At 40.3% G+C, this 27,921-nt stretch overlaps 3 protein-coding genes and 1 pseudogene across 8 annotated transcripts; all 4 read right to left on the bottom strand.

Annotated features, from left to right (window-relative positions):
- Nucleotides 1–92: 92 nt before the first annotated feature.
- LOC148722815 (uncharacterized) lies at nucleotides 93–5,383 on the bottom strand. 4 transcript variants are annotated; one of them, XM_088734016.1, is made up of 7 exons: nucleotides 5,249–5,383; nucleotides 4,812–4,845; nucleotides 3,352–3,417; nucleotides 2,144–2,249; nucleotides 1,119–1,203; nucleotides 571–615; nucleotides 93–325 (listed from the first exon to the last, which is right to left on the bottom strand). In XM_088734016.1, the coding sequence occupies exons 1-7, from the start codon at nucleotides 5,306–5,308 to the stop codon at nucleotides 290–292; spliced, it is 432 nt and encodes a 143-aa protein (XP_088590142.1). In that variant the 5' UTR covers nucleotides 5,309–5,383; the 3' UTR covers nucleotides 93–289. The 4 variants fall into 4 exon arrangements, with proteins under 4 accessions (XP_088590142.1, XP_088590141.1, XP_088590143.1 ...); XM_088734015.1 differs by having other exon boundaries at nucleotides 93–615; XM_088734017.1 differs by lacking the exon at nucleotides 1,119–1,203.
- On the bottom strand, nucleotides 5,342–12,063 carry LOC148722814 (uncharacterized). 3 transcript variants are annotated; one of them, XM_088734014.1, is made up of 5 exons: nucleotides 10,642–11,706; nucleotides 8,280–8,341; nucleotides 6,978–7,075; nucleotides 6,732–6,806; nucleotides 5,342–5,938 (listed from the first exon to the last, which is right to left on the bottom strand). In XM_088734014.1, the coding sequence occupies exons 1-5, from the start codon at nucleotides 10,702–10,704 to the stop codon at nucleotides 5,928–5,930; spliced, it is 309 nt and encodes a 102-aa protein (XP_088590140.1). In that variant the 5' UTR covers nucleotides 10,705–11,706; the 3' UTR covers nucleotides 5,342–5,927. The 3 variants fall into 3 exon arrangements, with proteins under 3 accessions (XP_088590140.1, XP_088590139.1, XP_088590138.1); XM_088734012.1 differs by lacking the exon at nucleotides 10,642–11,706 and adding an exon at nucleotides 11,788–12,063 and having other exon boundaries at nucleotides 5,385–5,938; XM_088734013.1 differs by lacking the exons at nucleotides 6,732–6,806; nucleotides 6,978–7,075; nucleotides 10,642–11,706 and adding an exon at nucleotides 11,788–12,063 and having other exon boundaries at nucleotides 5,363–5,938.
- On the bottom strand, nucleotides 12,037–17,633 carry LOC148722813 (uncharacterized; annotated as a pseudogene).
- Nucleotides 12,037–27,837, bottom strand: LOC148722812 (uncharacterized). Its single transcript, XM_088734005.1, has 3 exons — nucleotides 27,692–27,837; nucleotides 24,237–27,125; nucleotides 12,037–23,594 (listed from the first exon to the last, which is right to left on the bottom strand). The coding sequence occupies exons 2-3, from the start codon at nucleotides 25,204–25,206 to the stop codon at nucleotides 18,133–18,135; spliced, it is 6,432 nt and encodes a 2,143-aa protein (XP_088590131.1). The 5' UTR covers nucleotides 25,207–27,125; nucleotides 27,692–27,837; the 3' UTR covers nucleotides 12,037–18,132.
- Between the last annotated feature and the right edge of the window lie 84 nt (nucleotides 27,838–27,921).

Below are 27,921 nucleotides of genomic sequence, written 5' to 3'. Positions count from 1 at the left end.
ATTCCTGAAGCGCTGTTATATCTAACTGCAGTTTAGTGGCATCGTTATGGGACTCAATAGTGCTGTAGATCAAAGTATCATCAGCAAAAAGACGCATCCTAGAGGTACAGTTTTCTCCGAGGTCTTTAATATATAGGAGAAGCCAACAACCGTCCCCTGGGGGACTCCTGAAAGAACTGGCACTTTTGGAGAACTGTACCCATCAACGACAACCGTGACTGGCTTCGGTATGTAAGCCATTGCGTTAGCCAGGTGTTAAGAATACCATGTATGCCATTGTAGCACAGTTTCAATAGGAGGCGCTGGTGCTGAACCGAGTCGAAAGCTTTCGAAAAATCCATGATTATTAAATCAGTTTGTTCAAGGGAACGAGCAATTTCTTCTATTGTACAAATTAACTGGGTTTCACATGACAATTTTTTCCGAAAGCCGTGGGAGCGTTAGGGTTACCCTCCAGCTAGGGTAACCCTAACACTCGGGCTACCCTACCTGCTTGTAAACAGGGCCTAAGTGAAAAAGATGCACAAATAACTATTCACACATACAGTTATTACATAAAGACGCACTCACCACCGCAGAAGCCTTGGGCATTTGGCGAACCATTCCGGCGAGAGACTGAAACACAATGTAGAATTATTTATAGTAGGGGAAATAACTACTATCGTGAGAAAACAGTAAAGTGAATCGAAACAATGAACTACATAGTCCTGTTGAATTCTTTGACTGACATCAAACATGTTTTGGATCTTAATTCCACGGATGATCAGGGAAAAAAATCCCTATACAACTAAACTATTAGTATCGTCGGGTGGGCAAACTAACGTTACGATTAATTCAAGATGCTTTTCCTACGAGCTTAAAGGTAAGAGCTAAGTATACGAGGTTCTAAAAAGATCTCTCCCTGTTTCATCCCCTGAATGACGATCTTAATCTACAAATTCGGAAATGCAAACTGCAAAGAAAAACCAATTTAAAGGTATGAACAACTCTGCGACCGGTGTTCAACATTTCTTGTTTTAGCTTGTTGAGCAATGTGTCCGAATAAGTGTGCACAATAGCGCTGCGGGACAACTTAGAATGTTGTGGAGCCACCGAAGTCAGTTACTTCTGTTACTTACGGGGTAATTTAACCCACTTGTCAGTGGAGACCTGGGCACGATAATAGAAGATGCTGTCAACTGCACCGTCGACTTTGATGATGATCTAAGATGGAAGACACTTTACGACAGGCAGATATTTCTTAACCACATTATATGAAAGGAAAGAATTTGATGGATAAAAGATATGGCACTTATTTAATAAATGAAGTGGCTGTGAAAGTAAAGCTTGTGACAGACTTTTATCAGACTTGATTTTTGCAGCTTCTTTCGTTGCGTATACGAGAACGATTACTTGTCATCTGTTGAAATCTCGAAAGGAGAATTTAATATTCTTTAGCAGATTAATAGCTCGATAACTAGACACCAAAAAAGAAGACAATATAAAGGGTTTTTGGACGAGAAAAAGCAAGCCTTTCTCTTAATTTAGCGCTGGATGCAAATAAGAGAATTAAACACTCCTCGCAATTTGTTTTTATTTTTAAATAGAATGTTTGGGCTTACCATGAATAATTATAGCGTTAATTATTGCTATAAATGTGTCTTGAAAATTTTAGCTTGAATTATTTATATCTTCTCTGTCTGTTTCTTGGGCGCTTTTACAGTTTCTTTTTTCAGCCATAATTCATCGCCTGGCGGGCGGAGGTTCGGAAGATTTTGGAGAGGATCACATACTTTTCAGGGGGGGTGGGGCGCGGAGGGGGAACAGTCGTCGCCTCCTGAGTATAAAGGAGGGACTATAGAAAATTGATTGACAATTAACTGCCAATAAGGGGAGATGATAACGAAGCCTTGCGGGAGAATCAGGTAAATTGTATTATGACACAACAAAAATCCTCTGACTTCCCTCTTCCCCAAGCGACAAATAATAACCGGTCATGTGCTTCATTTCATTGGGCATTATTCTCTTTGTTCACTCCTCGATCCTCGATCCTCATCCTATGACGGATTCTCAAGTGTTTATATCATTTTTCAGACTTCAAATTCTAAACTTAACTGTTCTCAGTTTTGAAGGTAATTTTCATTATCTCCTCCCCCTTAATTACCTTGTCAAGTTTCCAATTAGGAAGTAACCCATCATTATTTCTTTTAATGTCCATTCCTTTGATGTATCCAATGTCAATGTCGTCGTGAATATCAATGAGGTCAGTACTAAAAACATGAATAAAAAAATAACACCTTATTTTAAGAACGAGGAAGTTTGTGTACAACTTCTCATCGGTAAAAAACTTATCATGAAACAAACATGTAACTCAGTGTACCCTGCAGTTGATATGAAATAATGTTCTCCCGAGGCATGTTATATTACATTTTAATTCAGTAAAGTGTAAACTCGTGACAAGTAGCAAAGTACAGCTTCAAGTGGAGAGATCCTTGCAAGTCACCCGCAGTTAAAGAAATTGCAGAAAAGGAGCAAAGGAGCCTTCCGGTTGCAGAATCTAATCACAATTAAATGAAATAAATCATATTTTGACCCGCATACAGAGAATATAAACTGTATGTTATCTCTGCCTGCAGAAAACATCTAAGTAAAGACATGATCCTCAGTCGCAGTTGAGCTGTAATAAAAAAAAAAAATCCTATATATTCTTAATTGCAAAGATCATATTTTCCTGAAACATCATATTTTTTAGTAATTTTTTTTTCATTTTATTTGATTGTAGAAGCACAGCTTATTCTGTAGCATGGATATATGATCAATCATGATCACCATCAGTATCTTATTCTGTAGCATGGATATATGATCAATCATGATCACCATCAGTATCTTGTTCTGTAGCATGGATATATGATCAATCATGATCACCCTCAGTATCTTATTCTGTATCATGGATATATGATCAATAATGATCACCATCAGTATCTTATTCTGTAGCATGGATATATGATCAATAATGATCACCATCAGCATCTTATTCTGTATCATGGATATATGATCAATCATGATCACCCTCAGTATCTTATTCTGTAGCATGGATATATGATCAATCATGATCACCATCAGTATCTTATTCTGTAGCATGGATATATGATCAATCATGATCACCATCAGCATCTTAAATCGCTATGGGCAGCACCATCATCATTCTCACTGTAATCGTTGTTATCATCATTATCATCTGTGATATCATTATCGTTATCATTATAGTAGTTTTCATCATCATTACCAAGGGAGCCGGAGGGGCACAATTTTATTAGTTCCTAACTACAATGAGTCAACATCGGTAAATAAAGTTTTTATTATCATTATTACCTATCCGAATTACAGTATCAGTGCCGGCAAAATTGTCGCGTACAGTTTTAACTATCACGCGATAAACTGAAAAATATAATTCAATGAATATGATCGTCAAAATGATTTTAACGAACTCGGCTAAACCATAAGATAGTTTTAATTTTACGAATTTACAAACATAAATTAATAAGAATTGGTTCGTTTCTTAAAAATGCAAAAGCACGTGTTCTCCCCTTGAAAGCAACAAATCTCATTTCATTTGCTGGGCCTCATTACATCAGACTACATCAACCATATCTCAAACATTTCACAGTAATTTTGGCCACCTTCCCTCTCCCAGGAATCACTGAAAGTTTCATTCATAAATTTTTACCAATCAATCACTCTGTAAGACCCTTTTAACAACTGGCTTTAGAATTCCTTTACATAAGTGACTAAGAAGCGAAAGAAACGTTTTCAAAATGTAATGGAAAAAGTACGAGATAGGATAAGCATCATTAAAAAGTACGAGATAGCATCATTTAACTATTGAATAAGACAAATGAGTACATGACATATGACATATGACATGTGATATGTGACATGTGACATGTCACATGACATATGACATATGACATGTCACATGACATATGACATGTCACATGACATATGACATGTAACATGTGACATGTGACATGTGACACGTGACATTGACATGTGACATGTGACATGTGACATGTGACATGTGACATGTGACATGTGACATGTGACATGTGACATGTGACATATGACATATGACATATGACATGACATATGACATATGACATGACATATGACATATGACATATGACATATGACATATGACATATGACATATGACATATGACATATGACATATGACATATGACATATGACATATGACATATGACATATGACATATGACATATGACATATGACATATGACATATGACATATGACATATGACATATGACATATGACATATGAGACATGACATATGACATATGACATGACATATGACATGATATATGACATATGACATGATATATGACATATGACATGATATATGACATATGACATGTGACATGTGACATGTGAGATATGACATATGACATATGACATGACATATGTCATATGACATATGACATATCATGACATGTCATGACATGTCATGACATATGAGTAGATGTCATGACATATGTCATGACATATGAGTAGAAGGGGAGGAAGAGACTGATCAATTTTCGCATCCGTTTATCATAGTAACTGCTTTTTCCCCTTTTATGCCAAGCTCAACAAAGTTTTGATGGAACCGAACTGAGGTTTGACGACAACATAACAGACGCAAAGTAAAGAAAAAAATTTAAAACCGATTTCTTTCTTTCGTTAGGAAGTCTCCCTTTTAGACAGGCCTTCAGTTTCATACCACGAGAAATACCGGTAAATTATAGAATTAAAGTTATCAAGAGCTTCCAATCTAACCTGATGGCTTTGTTTGTCCTACTGACCCACCAAACTGAAAAAATGAAAGATAAGAGGAAATTACAATTTGTAATTCACCAGTAGTCGAGCTCTTTTACCACAAACAATACTGAAGACTTTTTTGTATTTTGTAACTCACTTAGTTTATTCTAATTTAAATGTTTCACTTTTAAATTCGGATCGGCTTCTTTCTTAATTAGCGATTCCAATCTATTAGGGTAACATCATTTTTTGTGTTTACAAACTCCCGTTAATCAAATTTCTTCTAATAAGAACTTTTTAACTATTCTATTCACCTACGTTTTCCTTGGAAAAGAAATGCTCCACAATTCAAGAGCAGCAAAAGCAACAAAACACGCATTTTACCCCTCACGTATCGTGAAAGTGACCGGTTGCGATCTCGACTGGGTCGAAAATAAATTTGAAATTTTCTTAACCTGGCAGTATTCGCCTTTCTTGCGCACTCTGGCTAAGTGGAAGAAAGCCATGTCAGGCATGTTGCCATGGAGACGGATCTTTGCTTGCACAGCTGTGAAATAACAAATGTTATCACGGTGAAGTATCACCTTACATCAGCTTATCTAAAGACTCTACGTGGAGAAATTACGAAGCTGTATAGAACTTACTTACAGCTCGGTAAATATCAAGTAGTTCACTCATCTCGTTCAAAAGTAATTTTTAAACGGTAGACCACAAAATCCACTGACATATTGAGTTACGCAAGTTTCTCATTGAATTCCAACTTAGTATGCCACTGTTAAACATGATATATTGGTTTTTTCAATGTTGTCCTATTAGTTTTTTTGGTCACTGCCATTGTATCAAGTGCAGTACTAAGATGTTGAACTATTAAACCTTATTGTTGTGTTCAAGTTGCAACTGGTTTATGACACTGACCAAAAGCACCCCACAATCCACTTTCCCTGAATATTTCTGCGCAATCAGTACAATAAAAAAACTTTTACTAAAGATCAAATGCACTTTACTTGTCTTCGATGATTACTAGTTATCACGATTAATGTACATTACTTTTAATAAATCAACAAGAAATTAAACTTAGTTTTGCTGTTCGGTCTTGTGTCAGTAGATCGCTCTTCATTGGGTCGATCATTCGCGTCATTCTGCAGCTAATGAGGGAAAAAGTGTTAAATTTAGTTTTGAAGAGTTCGGATCCACTTCGCCGAAGGTTCGTTAACTTACCATTAAAAAACCTTAGCAGCCTATTGTATAAATTTAACTAGCCTTAGTTTGCACAACTTTGTACTGATGAAGCCCTGACTATATATAGCTCTTTGGCATTACAAATCTTTGCTTTCGAGTCCAAATTGAGCACTCTTTAAGGATGCGTTAGGTCATGAAATTGCGCCATGCTCACTAGTTACTAGTTTGAGCACTCTGGCATGGCCTAGATGAAACCACAAATGTGGAATCATTAGGGGTGGCTATATGGCGTTACTTCCATCCTAGAATCAGCATTGCACTGATGAGGCCCAGAGGGCCGAAACAGTCCTGTAGATGTTATACATACATAAACTGTATATACATAAAAGTAGAGTGCAATCATATATATGTTTAGTTAGAAAAATACAAAGACTACACTTTTATCCCTACAAGCCTGTTTCAGGATTGTTCACCCATCAGGGGAAGATCCCCTGAAGAGTAAGCAATCACGAAACAGGCTTGTAGGGATCAAAGCGTAATCTTCGCACTTTTCTATATTTATAGATATACCTTGGGTTAGGAAAATATTAAGACTACGTTTTCATTCCTACAAGCCTGTTTCGTGATTACCCACTCATCAGGGGATTTTATTGATACGAATATTCGTAAGGTATGGCGGTAAATTTAAATACTTTGTTTCAACTCATCACTGAACAAGGTAAATTTAGAATAGTGATAGTCCTGTGAGAAAATACCAACCATTTCTGGGTCTTTTTACTTGCTCTGGGTAGTCTCCATCATCAAGTAATCTTTTACTTTTTCTCTGACTGAACACTGGAATTTAAGAAGATAATTCCTCAATTATGAAGAAATAAATGGGATAAAACTACTATAAAGATAAAGTGTAAAGAAGCAAAATTGAGTGACCTACATCTAGTTGCTCCTACACATCTATTTTCATTAACAGATCACCATTATGGTATGAATGACCAAGAAAGTGTTTACCTGTAGCAGGGCTGGGATTTCTCGAGAACTGAACTCTTTGTTTAAACCCAGGCATGGAGGCAACGTCACTGGGTGTTTGCCGGTACATGTTAAAAGTACTGAAAGATAACAGAGGTTGGTTATGCTCCATTTAATATGAAAACTGTCTTATACTGTACCTGAAGGTTAACTTTTTCGCGCAGAGATGTGATTAACGAGTAAATTCTCTTGCTGATTAAAATACGTCATATTTAGTTTTACCCTAACTGCGCGGTACTGGGTTAGATATGTATATTATGGTCTGGACACCCTCGCGAGCGTGTGAGTAAAGTTTTGGGTTTTCGCAGGTGTCGTTTCTCTCAGACTTACAAATCTTGTAACTGTTATTTTGTTTCGTTCCGTTTCGTTTTCTTTATTCAGTAATATTGTTTTCCTTTTAGTCAACCAGATTGTACGAGTCAGATTAAACAGCTTATATAGATATGGAGTCGAGCATTGAACTTCTTACAATTAAAGTAAATTTTTCAGCAAACAGGTGATGGGAATAGAAACACTTGTATGTCAGACAGGTGCATATCAGCGAGTCAAGTAGTATCTTAAGATAGCGCCAAATTGAAATGACTTTCTGTAAGCCGAAGGGGTACAAGGGTGAAAGGTTCACTTGCTCAAACCAGTGCTGTCAATAAGTTTGAAAGTTGATAACAAGTAAAAGCCAGTTGGTGGCCAGGGTATCGTAAACACCATCGTTATTTCATCAAATTACGCACATGATTAGGGACTATTCAGTTAAAATTTGCCAAGCCTTTGCTAACGTCCACAAGAACCTCAACTCAAACTCTTAACGTGCAATTTAATCATTTGTCTAAACTTGCTAAGGGTAAATGCATCCAGCTCAAAAACACAGAATGTCCTGTACAAACTGTTTTGTTATTTCAACAATTTTGTACAACTTTCCTCCGGGACTGATAGTGTAATGAGGGGAAAAGAAGCTGGCAAGAAATGGCGGACTGCCAAGAGGTTCTGGTAAGCTCTTATTGACAGCTCTGTCAAACACGAAACCTTGGAATTTAAGAGTCATCTTTAAATGTGAGCATGGTGCTAAATACCTTTACCCTTTCACTCCCAAGATCTCAAAAGTAATTCTTCTTATGATGTTAGTTGGAGAATTTGGTATTAGATCAACTGATAATCCCCCGATTTTCTTTTTCTCCTTATTCTCATCACTTGTCTGCTTGATATTCTATTGATATTGTAAGGAGAAATTCTGTCTTGGTCACTTATGGGAGTTGAAGGGTTAAGGGAGCACCAAATGCCTGTAACAACCTCAAACGTTGACTTCTTCCACGGCGAGCAGCCTTGTGCACTGGATTTTCTCCAAGGGAATCCTAAAGCAATGAAATCAGTGGAGTTAAGATTTTACACTCATTTGCTTGATAAGGGAGGGAGAAATAAAGTCTGATAGGCAGAACATAATACGAAACTCCATGGCCAATTAATCTGTGGTTGTGAAATATCAGAAATTACCATGATGTGGGAGTTTTACTCATACGAGTTTCAAACAAAAGAAAAATCGTAAGTTTGGGAACTTTGAAATACCCACAAACTGCAGAAATTTTATGACTTCATTCTTTTCGTCAACAAATTTCTGTCCAAGCCAATTATTTAGTTATGCATGAAGAATGAGTCAGCAACTGCCAGGGTAGAAAACATTAACTTACAATGAGATGGGTTTCAATTGTCTGAAGTCTGCATTGAAAAACAAATATGATAGTTTCTTTAGAAACTATCAGCCTTTATTCATTGAAAAACAAAGTCATACATTTTAAAATTTCTGCCTCAAGTAACAAAACTGTACCAAAAACATAAACGGTTCTGCGGTTTCATGAAATATGTGTAAGCGATCCTCGCAGTAATGAACCAAATTCCGCATGGGCCTGAATTCTTTTTAGGCCTCAGTTCCACTGCTACATACACCGAATGCAAGTATGGCGTGCAATTTGAGTTGCCATTGTTCTGGACTCACTAGCCTCTCACACATGTAGTAATCCTTTTGTGTTTCCACGTGAAGACGAGGCTGGTGAGTCCAAAACAGTGACGATTCAAATTGGACGCCATGTTTGCATTCGATGTATAAGGAGGGTTCATTACTGCTATGATCGCTTTTATACAAACTTTAGGTTAGGGTTAGGATACTAGCAAAATGTATCTTTGCTTTCGATATTGCACGTGACCTGCCCGCGCCTTGTATCACACCAACAAGTAACCACTGGCGAGGAGCCGAGAAGACTTTGGGCTCGAGATTGGGCAATGAGCACCGCATTGTACCAGTCTAAGTAGTGGCGTGTGAGCGCTACAAAAGTGAACTCATTGACGAACACGAGGATCGACTTAAGTACGTCTCTAATACGGTTTAAATTTCGTCAATCAAATCACGTGACTTACTATTTAGCTCCATGGCGTCACAGTATCGGTATCGATATCGAAGAAAAGTATCAATGCCTTACTCGGTATCGTATCGATGGGAAACCCATATCGGCTCATCTTTACCCACTACTTACGATCCTGCCGCAAGGAGAAACCTGCCGACCATGCTTTAAGAAGGAGTTAATCTTCTCCCGAGAATCCAATCAACTAGCGATAATATTCTGTGAACCAATCATAACAGCGAATGGAAGGAGAACCTTTTGAAAACTTTTAGTTGGATTGCCAACGTCCGGGAAACTTCTTGTTTTGATTATCGTTACTTCCTGACAAAAATTTTGTATCGCCGGCCGAAGCGTGGTTGAATTTGAGCGTCGTCGACAAACCCAGGATCGGATTACGCATTGGATCACGGGTCAGAAAACAAGGGTTTTTGAAGAAATAAAGATACTAAGATATGTTAAGGATGCGGTTCACCTTCGAAAACCAATTTTTTCATTTTTATACCAAACTAATCATTAATAATTTAAGAATAGTTTCCAAGAAAAATTAGTGTAAAATATTGAAACGCTCGCGAATTATTTACGAAAACGTATTTTCAAACTGAATTCGTTTTCCCGCCAAAGTGTCAATAGGCAATTATCACACGTCAACATAAATGACTCCCGTAGGGTTTCTTGCGGTAAAACATCCTGTTCCTTGAATTTTAATTGCGTAAACATCTCCTGATATCGGGTGCATATGGAAATCTTTGCTATCTGTCTACGTTAAAACTATAATGTGAATGCAGAAAGATAAAAGGAGAAGGGTCCAAGGATCCAAGAGTCCACGCGAAAGTAAAAAATAAAGTCTGGCTGTCAGCACACGAGGTAAAGAAATTCGAAGTGGAATGGCCAAAGAATCTCACTGAAACGGATAAAGGCTCGTGGTTTAGCCAATCTTCGCTGCTCACACTCGATCCTTTACCATCAAGTTTTACTGCGGGATACGTAAGCCAGTAGAAACAAGAGGCTACACGGACCTATAATCTGGCCGGATATACGGTTCAGAGTGAACGAATTGAAGGCCTTGCTGTTTTAAGCAAAATCGCCGTTGAGTACCTTTCATTGTTTGTTATCATGGAGAATTAGTGGAGATTAAGACTTAGGAACAAATTGATGCCATGACAAAATGGAAATACTAAAATCGCCAGATGAAATGCGGGGACTAGTGTAAGTACTGCAGCAAAGTCAACAGACAAGGAATGAGTCACTTTGTGACTTACACCGTTTCTCGGAGAAGTCCAGAATGATGGTAACCATCCAACTCTGCAGAATGATAAACTCATACCTCAGGCTTCCTACAAAACCAATACTAAGTAAAATCCTACGTTTATTAAACTTCTGGTTGCAAAAGTCATCACATAATGACGCTGCAATTCATATCTTTCTCTGCATGCACGAGCCAAATTTCTCCATTTTCCATTCCTATGTCTACTTTATCCCAACAGTCGCTCAATAAATATATGTATTTGAACGCGATGATCTTTGATTACAAGGATTTCTCCCGCTCACATCTGATAACAAACTTCTAAAGTTTTTTTGCCTCTGAACTATATACCACCAAAGCCATGCTATGGACCGCAAGTTTTTTTTGACTTATGGAAATTAAAGATATGTGGCAGTAACTTCCAAAAGCCTTTTTTGTCAGGAAAGTGTGGTTGTTTTGTTCGCCAAAAGTTCATTCGGAAGATAAGTGTAAACTGTGAAAAGCCTGGTTATCGCTTATTTGCGGCACAGTACTTCAAGCCTGAAACAGTCGATGCCAAAATTCAACCTCGTTCCTAGGCTAAGTCCACCACATCACTGAACGCCAATTAAAAACTGCCTTGTGGCGCCTATTGTACATTTTCCTGCACAGGAAAAACCAAACCGGATTACTGACTCTGGTCTTTAACACGGCAGAACTGAGCCAAAGAACCCTTAAGGTCTGTCACGGGTGCCTTAATAACCGTTGGAAAGTTACCCGCAAAATATGTATTTGCTTAGAGTCTCATGAGATGTGAGAAAAAAAAAGCTAATTCATGTATACGCCAATGTGCCTTCTTTGAATGAATTAATAGGGTCTGTAGACTATACGGATTACCTTAAAATTTGGTCCAAAGACTTCCAAGATATTAACCTTAAATATCGTGTGAGAGAATTTCGTTTAGCTAGGTGCATCTTCCGCGATGGCCTCCTACTTAAAACGAATCGGTTTAGGTTAAATCGGTAAACTTGACAGAAAAATTGCAAGGAAAACAGTAAGAAAATCGAAAAATCCCCACACGGATTTATCAACCTACTTAATTTTTTTACATATTAGGTATATATTGGGTAACCCCCAGATTATAGTGGCTGTTAACGGCCTTTTTATATTTTTCGCCCAATACCTTTTGTCTCATGTTAAGTGCTCCCTGGTCTACCTCAGGGGCTGAGGTGCGGTCTCCAAGTGTATGCTGGGTAGCCCACAGGCTATAGTAGCTATCAGCGGTCTCCTCATGTTCTTCGCCCAATACCTTTTGTCTGATGTTAAGTGCTCGCTTGTGGGACTCTGCGGCTGAGGTGTAATCTCCAAGTGTAAATTGGGTAACACCCAGGTTATAGTAGCTGTCAGCAGTCTTCTCATGTTCTTCGCCCAATTTAAGTTTTGAAAAGGGTTTATTCATAACAAACCAGATAAGTTACAAAATAAAAGTGCTAACGCACGTGGGCTTGGCCCCAACTAATTATTAATAAACATTCCAAAGTTCCAAAGTTCAAGAGTTGTTAATTAACTACGAGTATTACATATTACTAATATTAATGTAAGGTTATAAATAATTCCAAAATAGTTAGGTCTAATATTAATATAAGCTTAATCTATGATATTGGTATGGCTAGGGCTAACGTAGACTAATATTAATGTAACTCTAGGATTGTTTAATGCTAATTCTAAGTTGTAAATAACTCCAAGTTGATTTAATCAAATGTTAACTAAAGCTTAAGGTTATCTATTTACAAAAGTATTCTATAGGAGTCTCTATCAACTGTACAGATTGATGGGGACTCCCAAGCTTTTCTAAAGTTAGATAACGAGAGTCGAAAGTAGTCGCACGCAATTCTGTTTTTGGTCTCGCTGAGGGCATAGCGAATTATACCCTCAGGGGGGTCATTCCCATTGTGGAAGGTAGATTTATTTCGAAATTTCCAGATGCTGTACAGAATTATCTTAATTAGAAAGCGGACAATACGATTCTCTTTTGGACTAGCGGGGGTCCAACGAAAAAAGAAAACATAGGTACAGGATGGGAGAAATCTAGTTCCAAGGATAGAGGAGATAACAGGGGAAAAGTGGGTCCATACAGATTTCATACGGGGGCAATTGAGAAAACAGTGATCTATGGTTTCTTTACGGGAACAGAAGGCGCACTTATCTGAGTCGATATATCCCCAATTCTTTAGAGAATCGCGGACCTTAATAGCGCGAAGTACAATTTTCCAGAGTATGTCGTTCTTATAATTTTCAGAAAAGTCATCTCGCACTAAATTCCAAAATTTGTCAAGATTAAAGTCAATCGGAAGGAAGGGAGTCCAAAAGCGATGAAGAATTGGAGATGTGGAGTTTCCTTCAAGAGAGTTTGATAACATTTCTTGGAAGAAAATTCAAAATCGCACCACTCCGTGCGGGAGAGAATCCCACGTAGAGTGGTGAGCGCCGAGAGAACATTCTCATAATAGGGCGTCAAGATCTGTGTACGCGGGGTGGAGTTATCTCGAAGAGAGCTCCACTCCGAGCGACAGGAGGCAAGCCTAGAGCCTAGAAAATATCTGGCCAAATAAAAGGATTTTGATTCGCGATCATCTAGATTAGAAATTACTGAGGCTAATTTAAGAGATTTACCTTTGATCAGGAAATTCAAAATGCCGAGACCGCCACTGCTAAGAGATTGGTGGCAGGTCGCTCGGCTCACCGTTTCAATTCGACAACCCCAGACAAATGGCCAGATTAAAGCGTTCACCTTAGAAATTACCCATTTTGGGACACACAAAACTGTAGAGAGATATAGGAGCTTGCTAATTCCGAGGGTGTCAACGATGAGTGATCGGCCGACAAGAGAAAGAGAGCGGGATTTCCATAAATTTAGACGCTTTTCTAATTTCTCTAGTTTTGGCTGCCAGTTATCTAATTCAGTATCGCGGCCGAAAACAACACCTAGAAATTTAATTTTTGTCACCCATTTGAGGCCAAGTGGTTGGTCGTCGCGCTTACGCCACGCCCCCAACCACATGGCCTCTGTTTTCGTGACATTAAGGCGTGCCACAGAGCCACGCTCGCAAATACTAATCATGTTGAATAGAACTTGCAGAGAGCGATAAGATTTCACCATACAGGTCGTATCGTCAGCATAATTTCCAACTTTATAGCAGAGACCATGTGCGCCCGGAAGGAGAAAGCCTTCGATTTTAGGATTATTTCGGATTTTGCATGCGAGAGTTTCAACGCACAAAACATAGAGCAGGGGAGAGAGGGAATCCCCCCTGTCTTACCCCACTAGACAAAGGAATCGCATCGGTTAGCCATTCATTAACAATAACACGCATATTGATCCCATTATATAAAGTGTTGATCCAAAAACAAAAAGACGGGTCAAAACCAAAACGGGGTGAGAGGCTTTGCAGAAAGGTGCGATTAACGCGATCGAAGGCTTTCTCTTGATCTAAACTGAGCAAAATTCCGGTTTCATTCGTGCGGTCGATGTAATCTAAGATATCTCTAAGTAAATGTAAGTTTGAAGTAATTTTGCTTCCGGGCACAGAACAAGTTTGATTAGGGTCAACGATATATTCCAGAACTTTAGAGAGTCGAAGAGAGAGAACTTTTGGGCATAACTTATAATCAACGTTTAAGAGGGAAATCGGACGCCAATTTTTCAGATTCTTACGATCTCCTTTCTTAAAAATAACGCGTGTGTTGCTCATCTTCATGGAATCACACATCTCTCCGGTTTGGTAGCATGCATTTAAGACTTGACATAAATGTGGAGCTAAACGATCCCAAAATCTAGCGTAGAATTCAACCGAAAGGCCATCAGGGCCAGGCGATTTATTCCTATTCATATTTTTCATAGCGAGAGTAAGTTCGTCAAGCGTGATCTCGCCTTCACAAGATGACGCCTGATCAAAAGTTAATTTCCGTGATAGAGAGGATAAAAGATCTTCTTGAAGAGCAGCATCTATCGGTTCTTCGGAAAAGAGCTGAGTGTAGAAATCGATATGAACTTTTTCAATCTCTTCTTGGGAGGATTCGACACCAGTGGAATCATAAACCGAAGAGATGTGGGATCGTTGAGCTTTAATTCTTTGTAAATTAAAAAAGTACCGACTGGGGCGTTCGCCTTCCTCTAGCCATTCTGCTCTACTACGAATAATGATTCCTTCGACTTGTTTAGTTCGAAGGGCTTTCAAACGACATTCGGTGTCAGAAATAAAAGGGATAACGGAATTGTCTCCGTCAACTAAACGTTGACGAAGACGGATCAATTTGTTCGTCAAAATTACCTGGTCTCTTTGCAATTGTCTTCGCTTTTTACGGGAAAAGGAGATCGTTTCTTCTTTAATAGACTGTTTTAAAAACTCCCACCAATCTTGGAGACACGGAAGACAAGATAAAAAACGTACATGATCATCGATTAGTTTCTCTATAGTAGCGCAAAAATCCTTATTGTTCAAAAGAGAGTTGTTAAAACAACAAACGCCTGGACCGCGTTTTACAGCGGTAGTAATATCAAAGGTAAGAAAAACAAAATCGTGGTCGGATATCGAACAAGGGCGAATGTCACACTTAACGTTGGGTGATAATAAATCTTTCGAAATTAAAAACTTGTCAAGTCTACTCCCAATTGACCGTGTGGAATTAAACCACGTAAATTCTCTCGATCTTGGATGCAAATTTCGCCAAACATCTGAAAGCGCGAAATCACTTTTTAAAGATTCGTAGTCTTTGTGTATAGAGATATTCCCACCAAATTTATCGAGAGCGTTGTCGTAACAATTGAAATCTCCTCCGATGATAGTCGCAGGGGAGAGAATGAAAAATGCATGAATCGAAACAAAAAAACTTTTCCGTTCGGTAGGATTGGTAGGAGCGTAGATATTGACTAGATTAATATCAAAGTCGTTGCACCTGATCAAAACACTGACAATACGACCTTGTGAGTCCTTCTTCCAAGATACGATTTCGTTTGAGCATTTCGAAAAAATCAAGGTGACGACACCACCCTGTTTCCCGGAGGCAGGGGACCAAAAGCTACGGCCCAGCCATCTACGGGATAGAGATTTGATAGTAGATTCAGAGTGAATTAACGTTTCTTGTACAAAACAAACATCACAGTTGGACTTCTCGATCAAATCAAACAAGAAATTGTAGGTAAGGGGGTTTGCTAGCCCCCTTGCATTAATAGTTAAGAGTTTGAAATAACTTGGAAAAAAGACTCACTTAAAAAAGTAAAAACTTACTTGGGCTTTTTAGAGTGTCTATTTTTTCCTTTTTTCTTTTACGTGGGGGTAGTTTCCTTTCGACTTGGAGATACATCGGATGATTTTCTTTTGAGATCGTAGGTGGTTTCCATGTCATTTTCGGTTTCAAGGGTAAATGAAGCTGTGGTAGGAACAGGTACCGATGAGCGTGGCCTTCCGGTGGTGAGCGTAGGTGTAGTAGGTTTACGAATGCAGGCAAGGGACAGATCAGGCAAGCGAGCAGGTGTGCGACGGGATGACGGCTTGATGGATTTGGGAGCAATGAAACCATGAGGATCCAGAATCGGGGAATCGGAAGAGACGGATGACGGTTGAGAAGATTGTTCGGAGAGATTGTGCGAGGGCAGTTCGGATTGAGAGTGTTGCTGTTCAGGTTGAGAGTGTTGCGAAGGTTGTTCTGGTTTAGAATGTTGTTGTTGAGTGGAAAGACCCAAGAGTAATCACAATTGATCCCCAAGTGGCCTTCCTCTTTACAAATACAGCATAGAACGGGGCGTTGACACTCTGACGCCTCGTGACCAATGCCTTCGCAATTGAAGCAAATCTTGTTGGGGCAGCCATTAGCACAGTGTCCAGAACAATTACATTTGCGGCAAGTGGGAACTTGGCTATTACGTCGCAGGAAGATCTGAAACTTTCCAAATCTCAGGAAACTAGGGATAGGTTTAAAAACACGAACACGGTAGTATCGAAAGCCATTGTAATTAGCGGGAGCATAAGAATGCTTACCTCTCCGGTAGTGTAACACTTCACAGTACGGTGCTAGGCGTTTAATTATCGCCAAATCTGATAGTTCAAAGGGCGCCTCGTAGATGGTGAGAAATATTAACGTTTTGTCAACATCTTGTAGGGCGTAGTTTTCTGAACCAAGTTTTAGAAAATTGAAGCTTAAAAACCTGTCTTTGGCGGTCTCAGACTTGAAAGTCACGACGACTTCCCCATTAAGTTTTCGTCGGAGGCATTGTATGTCTGTAAATTCAATGTTCAGCACCGAAAAAACGTCGAAAACGGAACGAGCAGTCGCTGATTTAGACGGTGTAAAGAAAGCGGTTCTCGGCCGCTACGGCACGTTGTTTTAAATAAAAGCAGAAACACGCTTCTTTGGCACATCATTTCCAATATTTCCAGAGGTACGTGCAGCTCTCGACGCATATGATTCTCCATTTACGATCGACGAGTCTTCAATGGTTCCATCGACAACTACGTTTTGTCTGATGTTAAGTGCTCGCTTGTGTGACTCAGCGGCTGAGGTGTAATCTTTAAGTGCACATTGGGTAACCCCAAGCTTATGGTAGCTAATAGCAGTCTTCTCATGTTCTTCACCATATACCTTTTGTCTGATGTTAAGTGCTCGCTTGTGTGACTCTGCGGCTGAGGTGTAATCTTTAAGTGCATATTGGGTAACCCCCAGCTCATGGTAGCTGTCAGCAGTCTTCTCATGTTCTTCCCCCAATACCTTTTGTCTGATGTTAAGTGCTCCCTTGTGTGACTCTGCGGCAGAGGTGTAATCTTTAAGTGCATATTAGGTAACCTCCAGCTCATGGTAGCTGTCAGCAGTCTTCTCATGTTCTTCCCCCAATACCTTTTGTCTGATGTTAAGTGCTCGCTTGTGTGACTCTGCGGCTGAGGTGTAATCTTTAAGTGCATATTGGGTAAACCCCAGCTCATGGTAGCTGTCAGCAGTCTTCTCATGTTCTTCACCATCTACCTTTTGTCTCATGTTAGGTGCTCGTTTGTGTGACTCTGCGGATGAGGTGTAATCTTTAAGTGCATATTGGGTAACCCCAGCTTATAGTAGCTATCAGCAGTTTTCTCATGTTCTTCCCCCAATACCTTTTGTCTGATGTTAAGTGCTCGCTTGTGTGACTCTGCGGCTGAGGTGTAATCTCCAAGTGTACATTGGGTAACACCCAGGTTATAGTAGCTGTCAGCCGTTCTCTAATGTTCTTCACCTAATACCTTTTGTCTGATGTTAAGTGCTCGCTTGTGTGACTCAGCGGCTGAGGTGTAATCTCCAAGTGTACATTGGGTAACACCCAGGTTATAGTAGCTGTCAGCCGTTCTCTCATGTTCTTCCCCCAATACCTTTTGTCTGATGTTAAGTGCTCGCTTGTGTGACTCAGCAGCTGAGGTGTAATATTTAAGTGCATATTGGGTAACCCCAAGCTTATGGTAGCTATTACCAGTCTTCTCATGTTCTTCACCATCTACCTTTTGTCTCATGTTAGGTGCTCGTTTGTGTGACTCTGCGGATGAGGTGTAATCTTTAAGTGCATATTGGGTAACCCAAGCTTATAGTAGCTATCAGCAGTCTTCTCATGTTCTTCCCCCAATACCTTTTGTCTGATGTTAAGTGCTCGCTTGTGTGACTCTGCGGCTGAGGTGTAATCTTGAAGTGCATATTGGGTAACCCCCAGCTCATGGTAGCTGTCAGCACTCTTCTTATGTCCTTCCCCCAATACCTTTTGTCTGATGTTAAGTGCTCGATTGTGTGACTCTGCGGCTGAGGTGTAATCTTTAAGTGCATATTGGGTAACCCCCAGCTCATGGTAGCTGTCAGCAGTCTTCTCATGTTCTTCCCCCAATACCTTTTGTCTGATGTTAAGTGCTCGATTGTGTGACTCTGCGGCTGAGTTGTAATCTCCAAGTGTACATTGGGTGACACCCAGGTTATAGTAGCTGTCAGCCGTCCTCTTATGTTCTTCACCTAACACCTTTTGTCTGATGTTAAGTGCTCGCTTGTGTGACTCTGCGGCTGAGCTGTAATCTCCAAGTGTACATTGGGTGACACCCAGGTTATAGTAGCTGTCAGCCGTCCTCTTATGTTCTTCACCTAATACCTTTTGTCTGATGTTAAGTGCTCGCTTGTGTGACTCTGCGGCTGAGCTGTAATCTCCAAGTGTACATTGGGTGACACCCAGGTTATAGTAGCTGTCAGCCGTCCTCTTATGTTCTTCACCTAATACCTTTTGTCTGATGTTAAGTGCTCGCTTGTGTGACTCTGCGGCTGAGCTGTAATCTCCAAGTGTACATTGGGTGACACCCAGGTTATAGTAGCTGTCAGCCGTTCTCTCATGTTCTTCACCCAATACCTTTTGTCTGATGTTAAGTGCTCGCTTGTGTGACTCAGCGGCTGAGGTGTCATCTTTAAGTTCATATTGGGTAACCCCCAGGCTATAATAGCTGTCAGCAGTCATCTCATCTTCTTCATCCAATACCTTTTGTCTGATGTTAAGTGCTCGCTTGTGCGACTCCGCGGCTGAGGTGTAATCTCCAAGTGTACATTGGGTAACACCCAGGTTATAGTAGCTGTCAGCCGTTCTCTCATGTTCTTCACCCAATACCTTTTGTCTGATGTTAAGTGCTCGCTTGTGTGACTCAGCGGCTGAGGTGTCATCTTTAAGTTCATATTGGGTAACCCCCAGGCTATAATAGCTGTCAGCAGTCCTCTCATCTTCCTCATCCAATACCTTTTGTCTGATGTTAAGTGCTCGCTTGTGTGACTCTGCGGCTGAGCTGTAATCTCCAAGTGTACATTGGGTGACACCCAGGTTATAGTAGCTGTCAGCCGTCCTCTTATGTTCTTCACCTAATACCTTTTGTCTGATGTTAAGTGCTCGCTTGTGTGACTCTGCGGCTGAGATGTAATCTCCAAGTGTACATTGGGTGACACCCAGGTTATAGTAGCTGTCAGCCGTCCTCTTATGTTCTTCACCTAATACCTTTTGTCTGATGTTAAGCGCTCGCTTGTGTGACTCTGCGGCTGAGTTGTAATCTCCAAGTGTACATTGGGTGACACCCAGGTTATAGTAGCTGTCAGCCGTCCTCTTATGTTCTTCACCTAATACCTTTTGTCTGATGTTAAGTGCTCGCTTGTGTGACTCTGCGGCTGAGGTGTAATCTTTAAGTGCATATTGGGTAGCCCCCAGCTCATGGTAGCTGTCAGCAGTCTTTTCATGTTCTTCACCCAATACCTTTTGTCTGATGTTAAGTTCTCGCCTGTGTGACTCAGTGGCTGAGGTGTCATCTTTAGGTTCATATTGGGTAACCCCCAGGGTATAATAGCTTTCAGCAGTCCTCTTATGTTCTTCACCTAATAGCTCTTGTCTGATGTTAAGTGCTCGCTTGTGTGACTCTTCGGCTGAGGTGTAATCTTTAAGTGCATATTGGGTAACCCCCAGGCTATAATAGCTGTTAGCAGTCCTCTCATGTTCTTCACCCAATACCTTTTGTCTGATGTTAAGTGCTCTCTTGAGTGACTCTGCGGCTGAGGTGTAATCTTTAAGTGCATATTGGGTAACCCCCAGCTCACGGTAGCTGTCAGCAGTCTTTTCATGTTCTTCACCCAATATCTTTTGTGTGATGTTAAGTGCTCGCTTGTGTGACTCTGCGGCTGAGGTGTAATCTTTAAGTGCATATTGGGTAACCCCCAGCTCACGGTAGCTGTTAGCAGTCTTTTCATGTTCTTCACCCAATATCTTTTGTCTGATGTTAAGTGCTCGCTTGTGTGACTCTGCGGCTGAGGTGTAATCTTTAAGTGCATATTGGGTAACCCCCAGCTCACGGTGGCTGTCAGCAGTCTTTTCATGTTCTTCACCCAATACCTTTTGTCTGATGTTAAGTGCTCGCTTGTGTGACTCTGCGGCTGAGATGTCATCTTTAAGTGCATATTGGGTAACCCCCAGATTAAAGTAGCTATTAGCAGTCACCTCATGTTCTTCACCTAATACCTCTTGTCTGATGTTAAGTGCTCGCTTGTGTGACTCAGCGGCTGAGGTGTAATCTTTAAGTGCATATTGGGTAGCCCCCAGGCTATAGTAGCTATGAGCGGTCTCCTCATGTTCTTCACCCAATACCTTTTGTCTGATGTTAAGTGCTCGCTTGTGTGACTCTGCGGCTGAGGTGTAATCTCCAAGTGTACATTGGGTAACACCCAGGTTATAGTAGCTGTCAGCCGTCGTCTCATGTTCTTCACCCAATACCTTTTGTCTGATGTTAAGTGCTCGCTTGTGTGACTCTTCGGCTGAGATGTAATCTTTAAGTGCATATTGGGTAGCCCCCAGGCTATAGTAGCTATCAGCGGTCTCCTCATGTTCTTCGCCCAATACCTTTTGTCTGATGTTAAGTTCTCGCTTGTGTGACTCAGCGGCTGAGGTGTAATCTTTAAGTGCATATTGGGTAACCCCCAGCCCATGGTAGCTGTCAGCAGTCCTCTTATGTTCTTCGCCCAATACCTTTTGTCTGATGTTAAGTGCTCGCTTGTGTGACTGTGCGGCTGAGGTGTAATCTCCAAGTGTAAATTGGGTAACCCCCAGCTGATTGTAACTGCTAGCGGTCTCCTGGTGTTCTTCTCCAAGCAATTGAATTTCGATGTCGAGTGCACGCTTGTAGGACTCGGCAGCTGCGTTATAATCTCCTAGTGCGTATTTTGATAACCCTAATTCGTAATGTGCACGGGCGGTCTTCCTATCTTCTTCACCGAAGAGTTCCAAGATGATGGTTAGAGCATGTTGTTTTGAACTGACAGCTTCTGAGAAGAGACGCAGGGAAAGTTGATTTTGTCCTCGAAGCGAATAGCACTTTGCTAGAGCCTCCTTGTGCAGACTTAAGCTGTCGTTCTCTTCGTCCGTTGTCCTTTTTTGTAGTGAACTTAGATGATAGGTGATAAGTTTCTGAGTTAGTGATAAACCTTCCTGATAATTATGCGAATTTTTCAGCATGCTAATGGTGTTTTCTTCAAATTTAAACCAGCCCGGTTTGGTCATTTCATTGGTTGACTCAATGCCTTGAAGCATTCCGAACGGTAACTTGATTGAAAACTCAATGATTTCAGCTGAAGATATTTTTGCAATAGCTTTGCTCACAATATAGGTCACTCCAACTTGAAGTGGTTCGTTTCCAAGATTTTCTGTACTTGAGGGTACTCTGTCTTCATTCCCATAATTTGCTTCTCCATCATTGTCCGGAATTACTAATAAATGCATGTCTCCTGCTTCTCTGCATTCTTGCACGGCTCTATCATAGAACGTGGCTGACATCTCGTAATCGCCTTTTGCGCATCGATAGAAAATAGCGAGGATTTGAAGTATCATAAGTCTCAGAACTTTGTGTTCAGCAGTTTTGTTCAGAAGGGAAATAGCTTCTTGTAAACTTCTTACTCCATCTTCCGTCTTTCCTACCACAAGCTTATAGATGCCAGAGTAGCACAAGTGTTTGCCTTTCTCTTCTGGACAAATGGTAGCCGTTGAACTTTGAAGTTTACTGGCCTCCGAAAGCAACAACTTTGTTTTTCCACTCTTTCTCCAGGTCATATAGCCGAACGCTTTGGACTGAAGTAGTTGTCTGTGGAGAACACTTCGTCCAAGCTGGCTAGCTGCCTCTATTGCCGATTGAAAAATCTTTTCAAAACTAGGTTCGTTGTTGAAAAAAGCAGTATCAAGAAAAAACTCGGCTTTTGCCAAAACTTGAAAAACTCTGTCCGCTATCTTGCAATCTGAACAACCATCCATCAAACTTTGGACAATGCTTCTTTCATCGTTGAAGAACTCGATCAATGCTTTCATGGAGTGTCCTGTGAGGAACATCTCATTAAGTTTCTCAACAAATCCAATGTAAAATGATAAAAAGCGAGTGTTTGCGTTCAGAATTGTTTCTTTCATGATATGTTCACCCTTGTCTCTTGCAAATGACTGTAAGAGTTTGTGAATGGAGAATTTATCCGAACTGGAGCTTTTATCCAGGAGAGCCCTCCCTTGCAGTCTTCCCAAAAGTTTCTTGGTTTCGGTGAACCTCGTTAGTCCTAAAACAGCTGTGGCAATCTTAAGATCAAATTTATCTGGAAGAACACTCAAGGACACTAGTGCTTCTTGGTCATGCGAAGAAAGTCTCTGGAAAGACGATTCAAATAGGGTTTTAAGTCTAGCATCACTAGTAAATTCTGGGTTGTCCAACAATTCGAGAGGGTTATTTTTTGTCCGCATTAAGTCATCAAGATCTGCACTACATTGGGCGGAATTCTCGGGGAGCGACTTACACAACAACCATATCGCTAAGGGCACCTGCCCACATATTTGCACGATTTTTGTTGGGTCAGAAGCGCTCAAATTTGGAACAAGCTTTTCCACTAATTCTTTTGAGGATGAGTTGTCGAGTTCTCCTATTCTGATGGACTTGTGTCCATGTATGGACATATGCAAATAGGCCATTGACTCCCGAGTGGTTAAAAGAAATTTGACCTTTTCGCTACGGTTGAGAATATCTTTCAGCAGATTCACAGTCTCCTCTTTTACATTTGGCTCGCCACATTCAAGCAAATCATCGGCATTATCGAGAATCAACACGCATGGATCCGATAGCCTTTTAAAAATGAAACCAATTTCATCGGCAGGTGTCAAATTCTGATTTTCCGATTCTCCGGTTCGAAAGTGGCTGAGTAGCTTTGAGGTTAAATCACCCTTTGACTTAAGCCCACGCAGTGAGATAAAGTAGACAGGTAGCCCGCGATTTTGAAGTTGGTGACCAACAACGATTGCGGTAGACGTCTTTCCAAACCCTGGTGACCCCCAGACTGATACGAGACGGGTCGACTCCGAAGTCACGTGACCAATAATCTCTTCACATTCTTTGCCACGGCCAGTAAAGTTGGGAGGAAGATGAAGTCGTAAAGCGCATGGTATAAATCCTACAAGGAAGGTTTGTTTTAGGCAAAAAATATCATTGAAGAGGCGCCTTTGACATGATAATTTAGTATGCACTTAAAATTTGTATTGGTACAAGGGAAAGAAAAAGAAAACACAAAACCGAACAAATAGATAACACTCAACTGTGCTCTATTCTGTAGCTTGTGATGGCATTAGCATGGAAGAGGCATCAGTCTAGTAGATTTTATGTTTGTTCTTTTTATGCACATTTAATAATTTAACATGTGGCGCAAATGCGTTATTCAGTAGTAAAGATTGAAATGAACTTAAAATCCAGACTTCATGTGGCTTCCGGTCTCTTTTTCACAGGTCACCCTCGTTCTTGCGCTGATAAACGCCATAGAAATGGATGAATTAGATGATGCAGTATTACTGTCTTATGAAAGTGTATATAAAAACGTAAAATGTTGAGAAATGAAATTCTGAGTATTTTTTCACGCAGTTCCCTTTTGCCTCGTAACTAAACTTGTTTTCTCTTGGCATTATGTGCCAAGGAAAGAAGACGATTGTGAAGGACACTAAATCGTGAGTGATGTGAAAAAAGGTATTAAGCATCACCAAATCGTCAAATTGAACCCTGAAAACGCGTGGTTCAAATTGTGATCAGATCAGTTGTCATTTACCTGGAATTTGCCTCTTCCTTAGGTCTTTCACATCTTGGCTTAACTCGGCAGTATTCTCAACAATCCTTCCTTGACTAGCAGCGATTGCTTCGATTGCTTCTTTCAGGTTCTCGGTGTCTTGTTTTTGCGATCGCTGTAGGTTGTGTAGCTCATCTTTAACATCTTCCCTGACAATTCTGCTTTGAGCTTGAAACTCGGCAAACTTGGTTTCAATCTTTTCTTGGGTGGCAGCATTTGTAGATTTGATTGTTTTCCTTACGTCTTCAGCACCTTCCTGATGAGATTTCTGTATAAGCTGCAAGTCATCCTTTACTTCTCTGAGGAATTCGTTTTCTTTTTGAAGCTCTGTTCTGAAGTCATTTTCTAACTTCCGAACTTTCTCGGTAGGAAAGTCAGACTCAGTCAAACTTCCAACAGCATTAATGGGGCCAATACTAACTCCCAGGGCTTTGGTCGCGTCTTTAGCGAGTTGAATATATTGATCAAATGTTTTTTTGTCCAATTCGGATTTATTTAAATGACAGAGTGAATTTCTCAACATTCGAAGCTGATCGATTGCCAATGCAAAGGTTTCTGCTTTATTTCCAGTGGGGCTAACTACAGAAGAATGGAAAGTACCACGTGGTAACTTACAGGGTTTCAAGTATAAATCATGGAGTACCCTGTGATGGCCTTTGCTGTCTGGCAAAGCAAAGGAACGTGCATAGATGGTGGCTTGGAACAGGGATGTACAATCCCAGTCATCATAGGAGATATGTGTGGGGACCTTGGTTACTCCACCCTCAGTACTTAAGAACAAGTTACGCACTGCATTAGAGTCATCCCAAGGCTGGAAACCGGGGATTGACGCGAAAGTATTGTTCCACATCTGTTTGAAAGCTTGGCGTAATGCCTTGGGGATTTCATTGAGTGCGACGAAGGTAAACTTGAGGTAATTCAATTGCTCGTTTGTGAAAGGTTGTAAAGCCATTCTACTCAACGACCAGGTCTCGCGGAATTCCGCTCAATTCATCGATTTATTTAAGCCTTCGCCAGTTAAGCCTGATAAAATAAAAAACACACAAAGCTAAATGTTAATTCCATAAGTTCCATGCTATTCATGATGGATGGGTTCTCTTTAAAAATGTTTCCTTTTGATTTTTTAAAGAAAGGTCTCTTTACATCTTGCTTTGTGAAGCACTTTGGTCGATCAGTTTGTGAACTATGGCTCCCAACGTGCTTCACGCGCCGGCAGCAGAAGAAGCTCAAGGACTTCAAGGAGGAACAGAATCTCCAAACGTTCAAGTCTTAGTTCGCGAATGGAAATATTAGATTAGGGATTTTCGATGGAAGTTTCCAGACTATATTCTTTTGCGACCGCAAAATTACAATTCTATAGTGGACGTTTGGAAGAATGTTATTAATTTAACTGGGCTCCATTACCAGCTGCTTTTCGAAATGTGAGCCCGCAAAGACCACTCGAGAGGGAGCGTCCGAACTAAAGCCAACAATTTAAGCAGATGTTAGTATAGAAGACAAGAGGGCCCGCGACCGAGCTGCGTTCTGGCTCAAATGTCGCTTCAATCACATTTCCATGTGATCTCCGGGTGAGAGGATGAAAGTGCTTGCCCTAGAAAACAACTTTCTTTTAGCTGGTCTTTTTTGACGCTGCTTTCCTTTTTTTCGTTTGAGCTTATTTTCTGTGCTATCTTACCTGGGGAATTCCAGTTACTGCCAAAATGCGTTCTTTTGTTCATTGTTGCCTATGTAAAGTCGGAGAGGAACAATTTCTAGTCAAATCTGTCAGTTTCTCCAATATAGTAAGGCTATATTACCAACTTCGCGCGAGCAAACAATTACAGCACCCAGCTTTGCAAGAAAAAAATTCCGAGAAAACAGCAAGAGGTGCGCTGAGGTGTGATACACTCCATGATTACTTCTATCTATGAGAAGTAATTAGCTGTACTTTTTGGTCAAATAGAAGAAAGGAATAGTAAGAAAAGAAATAAGAGAATGAAGTGCGACTCACAGGGATTTGCATCCTTTCATCCTTACAGCAAAAATTCAAGAATATATATTGTATAATTATTAAAAAAATCAGTAGCCACGAGTTATTGTGGAAGGGTTTATTTTTGAATTCTCAGTCATTCTAGTCCGTATATATGGCAGTAGGGAAAAAATGGACTTGACCTTTTCTCTTCGAAACGCCGCAACCTCATGGTAAGAGAGCCATTTTGGGAATTGTAAAGATAATGCACCGCAGTCGCAGGCCGCACCACCTGAGCTTTATGCAAGTCCATGGCAGCCTTAAATACTGAGATGAAATAATCTAAGTTTACTCCTTATACTTCACTTGTCATCACTGTATCGGATCAACAGGGATTTTTCAGGAATGGGAAAATTTATCAGTTTTTCATACGGTTTTCGCTTTTGATTGAATTTTTTTTGTTTTTGTTTTTTTTTTTTTTTGCAGTTTTAAGGTTTTCAAAGATTTTTTCCTATTTCCCCCCAACCACCCTGTGACTGATTAAGTTGGAATATAAAGCCCTTTCCAGTAAATTTAATGCTAAAAGCTCACTGAGAGCATAGAATTTCTAATTTCCCAAGGCGTCCACTTGGTTAAAGCCAGAGAAACATAATTCCTCAGCATATTTGACTAATTTTGTAATTCCGATCAGCTACCTCGCAGGATCACATCGCATTTGATTAATACCGCTTGATCAAATGTTTTCACTCGCCTCTCGTATTATAGCTTCAATACTTCGAATTTGGCCTCAAAAAGAGGAGCCTTGTACATCTTCGGTCAGATAGCACAATTCAGAACTTTTAAAATCCAAGCAGAACGGTACTTTCGATCTGTGGTCTTGTTCCTTTGCCGTCTTGTTGAAAAATTCTTTCCGCTCAGTAACCCTGAATGCCAAAACATTAAAACACAATGTGGTCACGAAGCTGCTGTTATAGTTGATCAATCCTTTTGTTTTCTCTATTTTTAACACTCTTTGTTAATTTGAAAACCGCCTTACTACATGATCAGTTTTAAGTCAGTTTCGATAAAGAAGTTCCTTTGTTATATCTTCAAAACACATTGAAAAAGTCTACCGAGGGCATTGAAATGTTTGATATCCTTCGGCGTCTTGTTGGGATAGCCCTTTGCGTACAAAATACCGATGCAACTATTTCAATGTTGTGTTGCATACTTGCATGCTAAGTGAAATTACTCAAAAAGCAAAGATATTGAATATAAATCAGCGCTATCTGCTTCCTAATTTTTCATATATTGAACATCAATGCACCCTGTGCATCGTCGATACATACAACCTTATTCGATGATTTGACATGTAATACGCGCGGACATTTAACGAACTACGTAGTATTTTCCCTCGGCTCATTTCAGTGATATTGTGATTCCGCTTAGCCACTCAGCGGAACCGTATCACATTTAAAGTAGTACAGCTTGATGACATATTTCAACATACCTCTCGTATTGTAGTTACTTGAAGTTCCCTTCGAGAAACAAGAAGTCCTTTAAATCTTCGATTAGATCACACAGTTCAGCTTAATCCAAGCTGGACGGAACTCTCGATCTGTTGTCTTGTTGCTTTGCGGCCCAAATAGAGTCGTAAAGTGCTTACGTCACGTTTCCATAGCACCGGAATTCTGTGGTCTAAACAAACCAATATGGCGTCCCTAGCGTGACACACTGTCG

This window comes from Stylophora pistillata, chromosome 9 (assembly GCF_964205215.1).
Source record: "Stylophora pistillata chromosome 9, jaStyPist1.2, whole genome shotgun sequence".
In the NCBI taxonomy this organism is placed as follows: Eukaryota; Metazoa; Cnidaria; class Anthozoa; order Scleractinia; family Pocilloporidae; genus Stylophora; species Stylophora pistillata.
The sequence above is the reverse complement of the archived record's forward strand: the minus strand, read 5'-3'. Positions and strand labels throughout refer to the sequence as shown.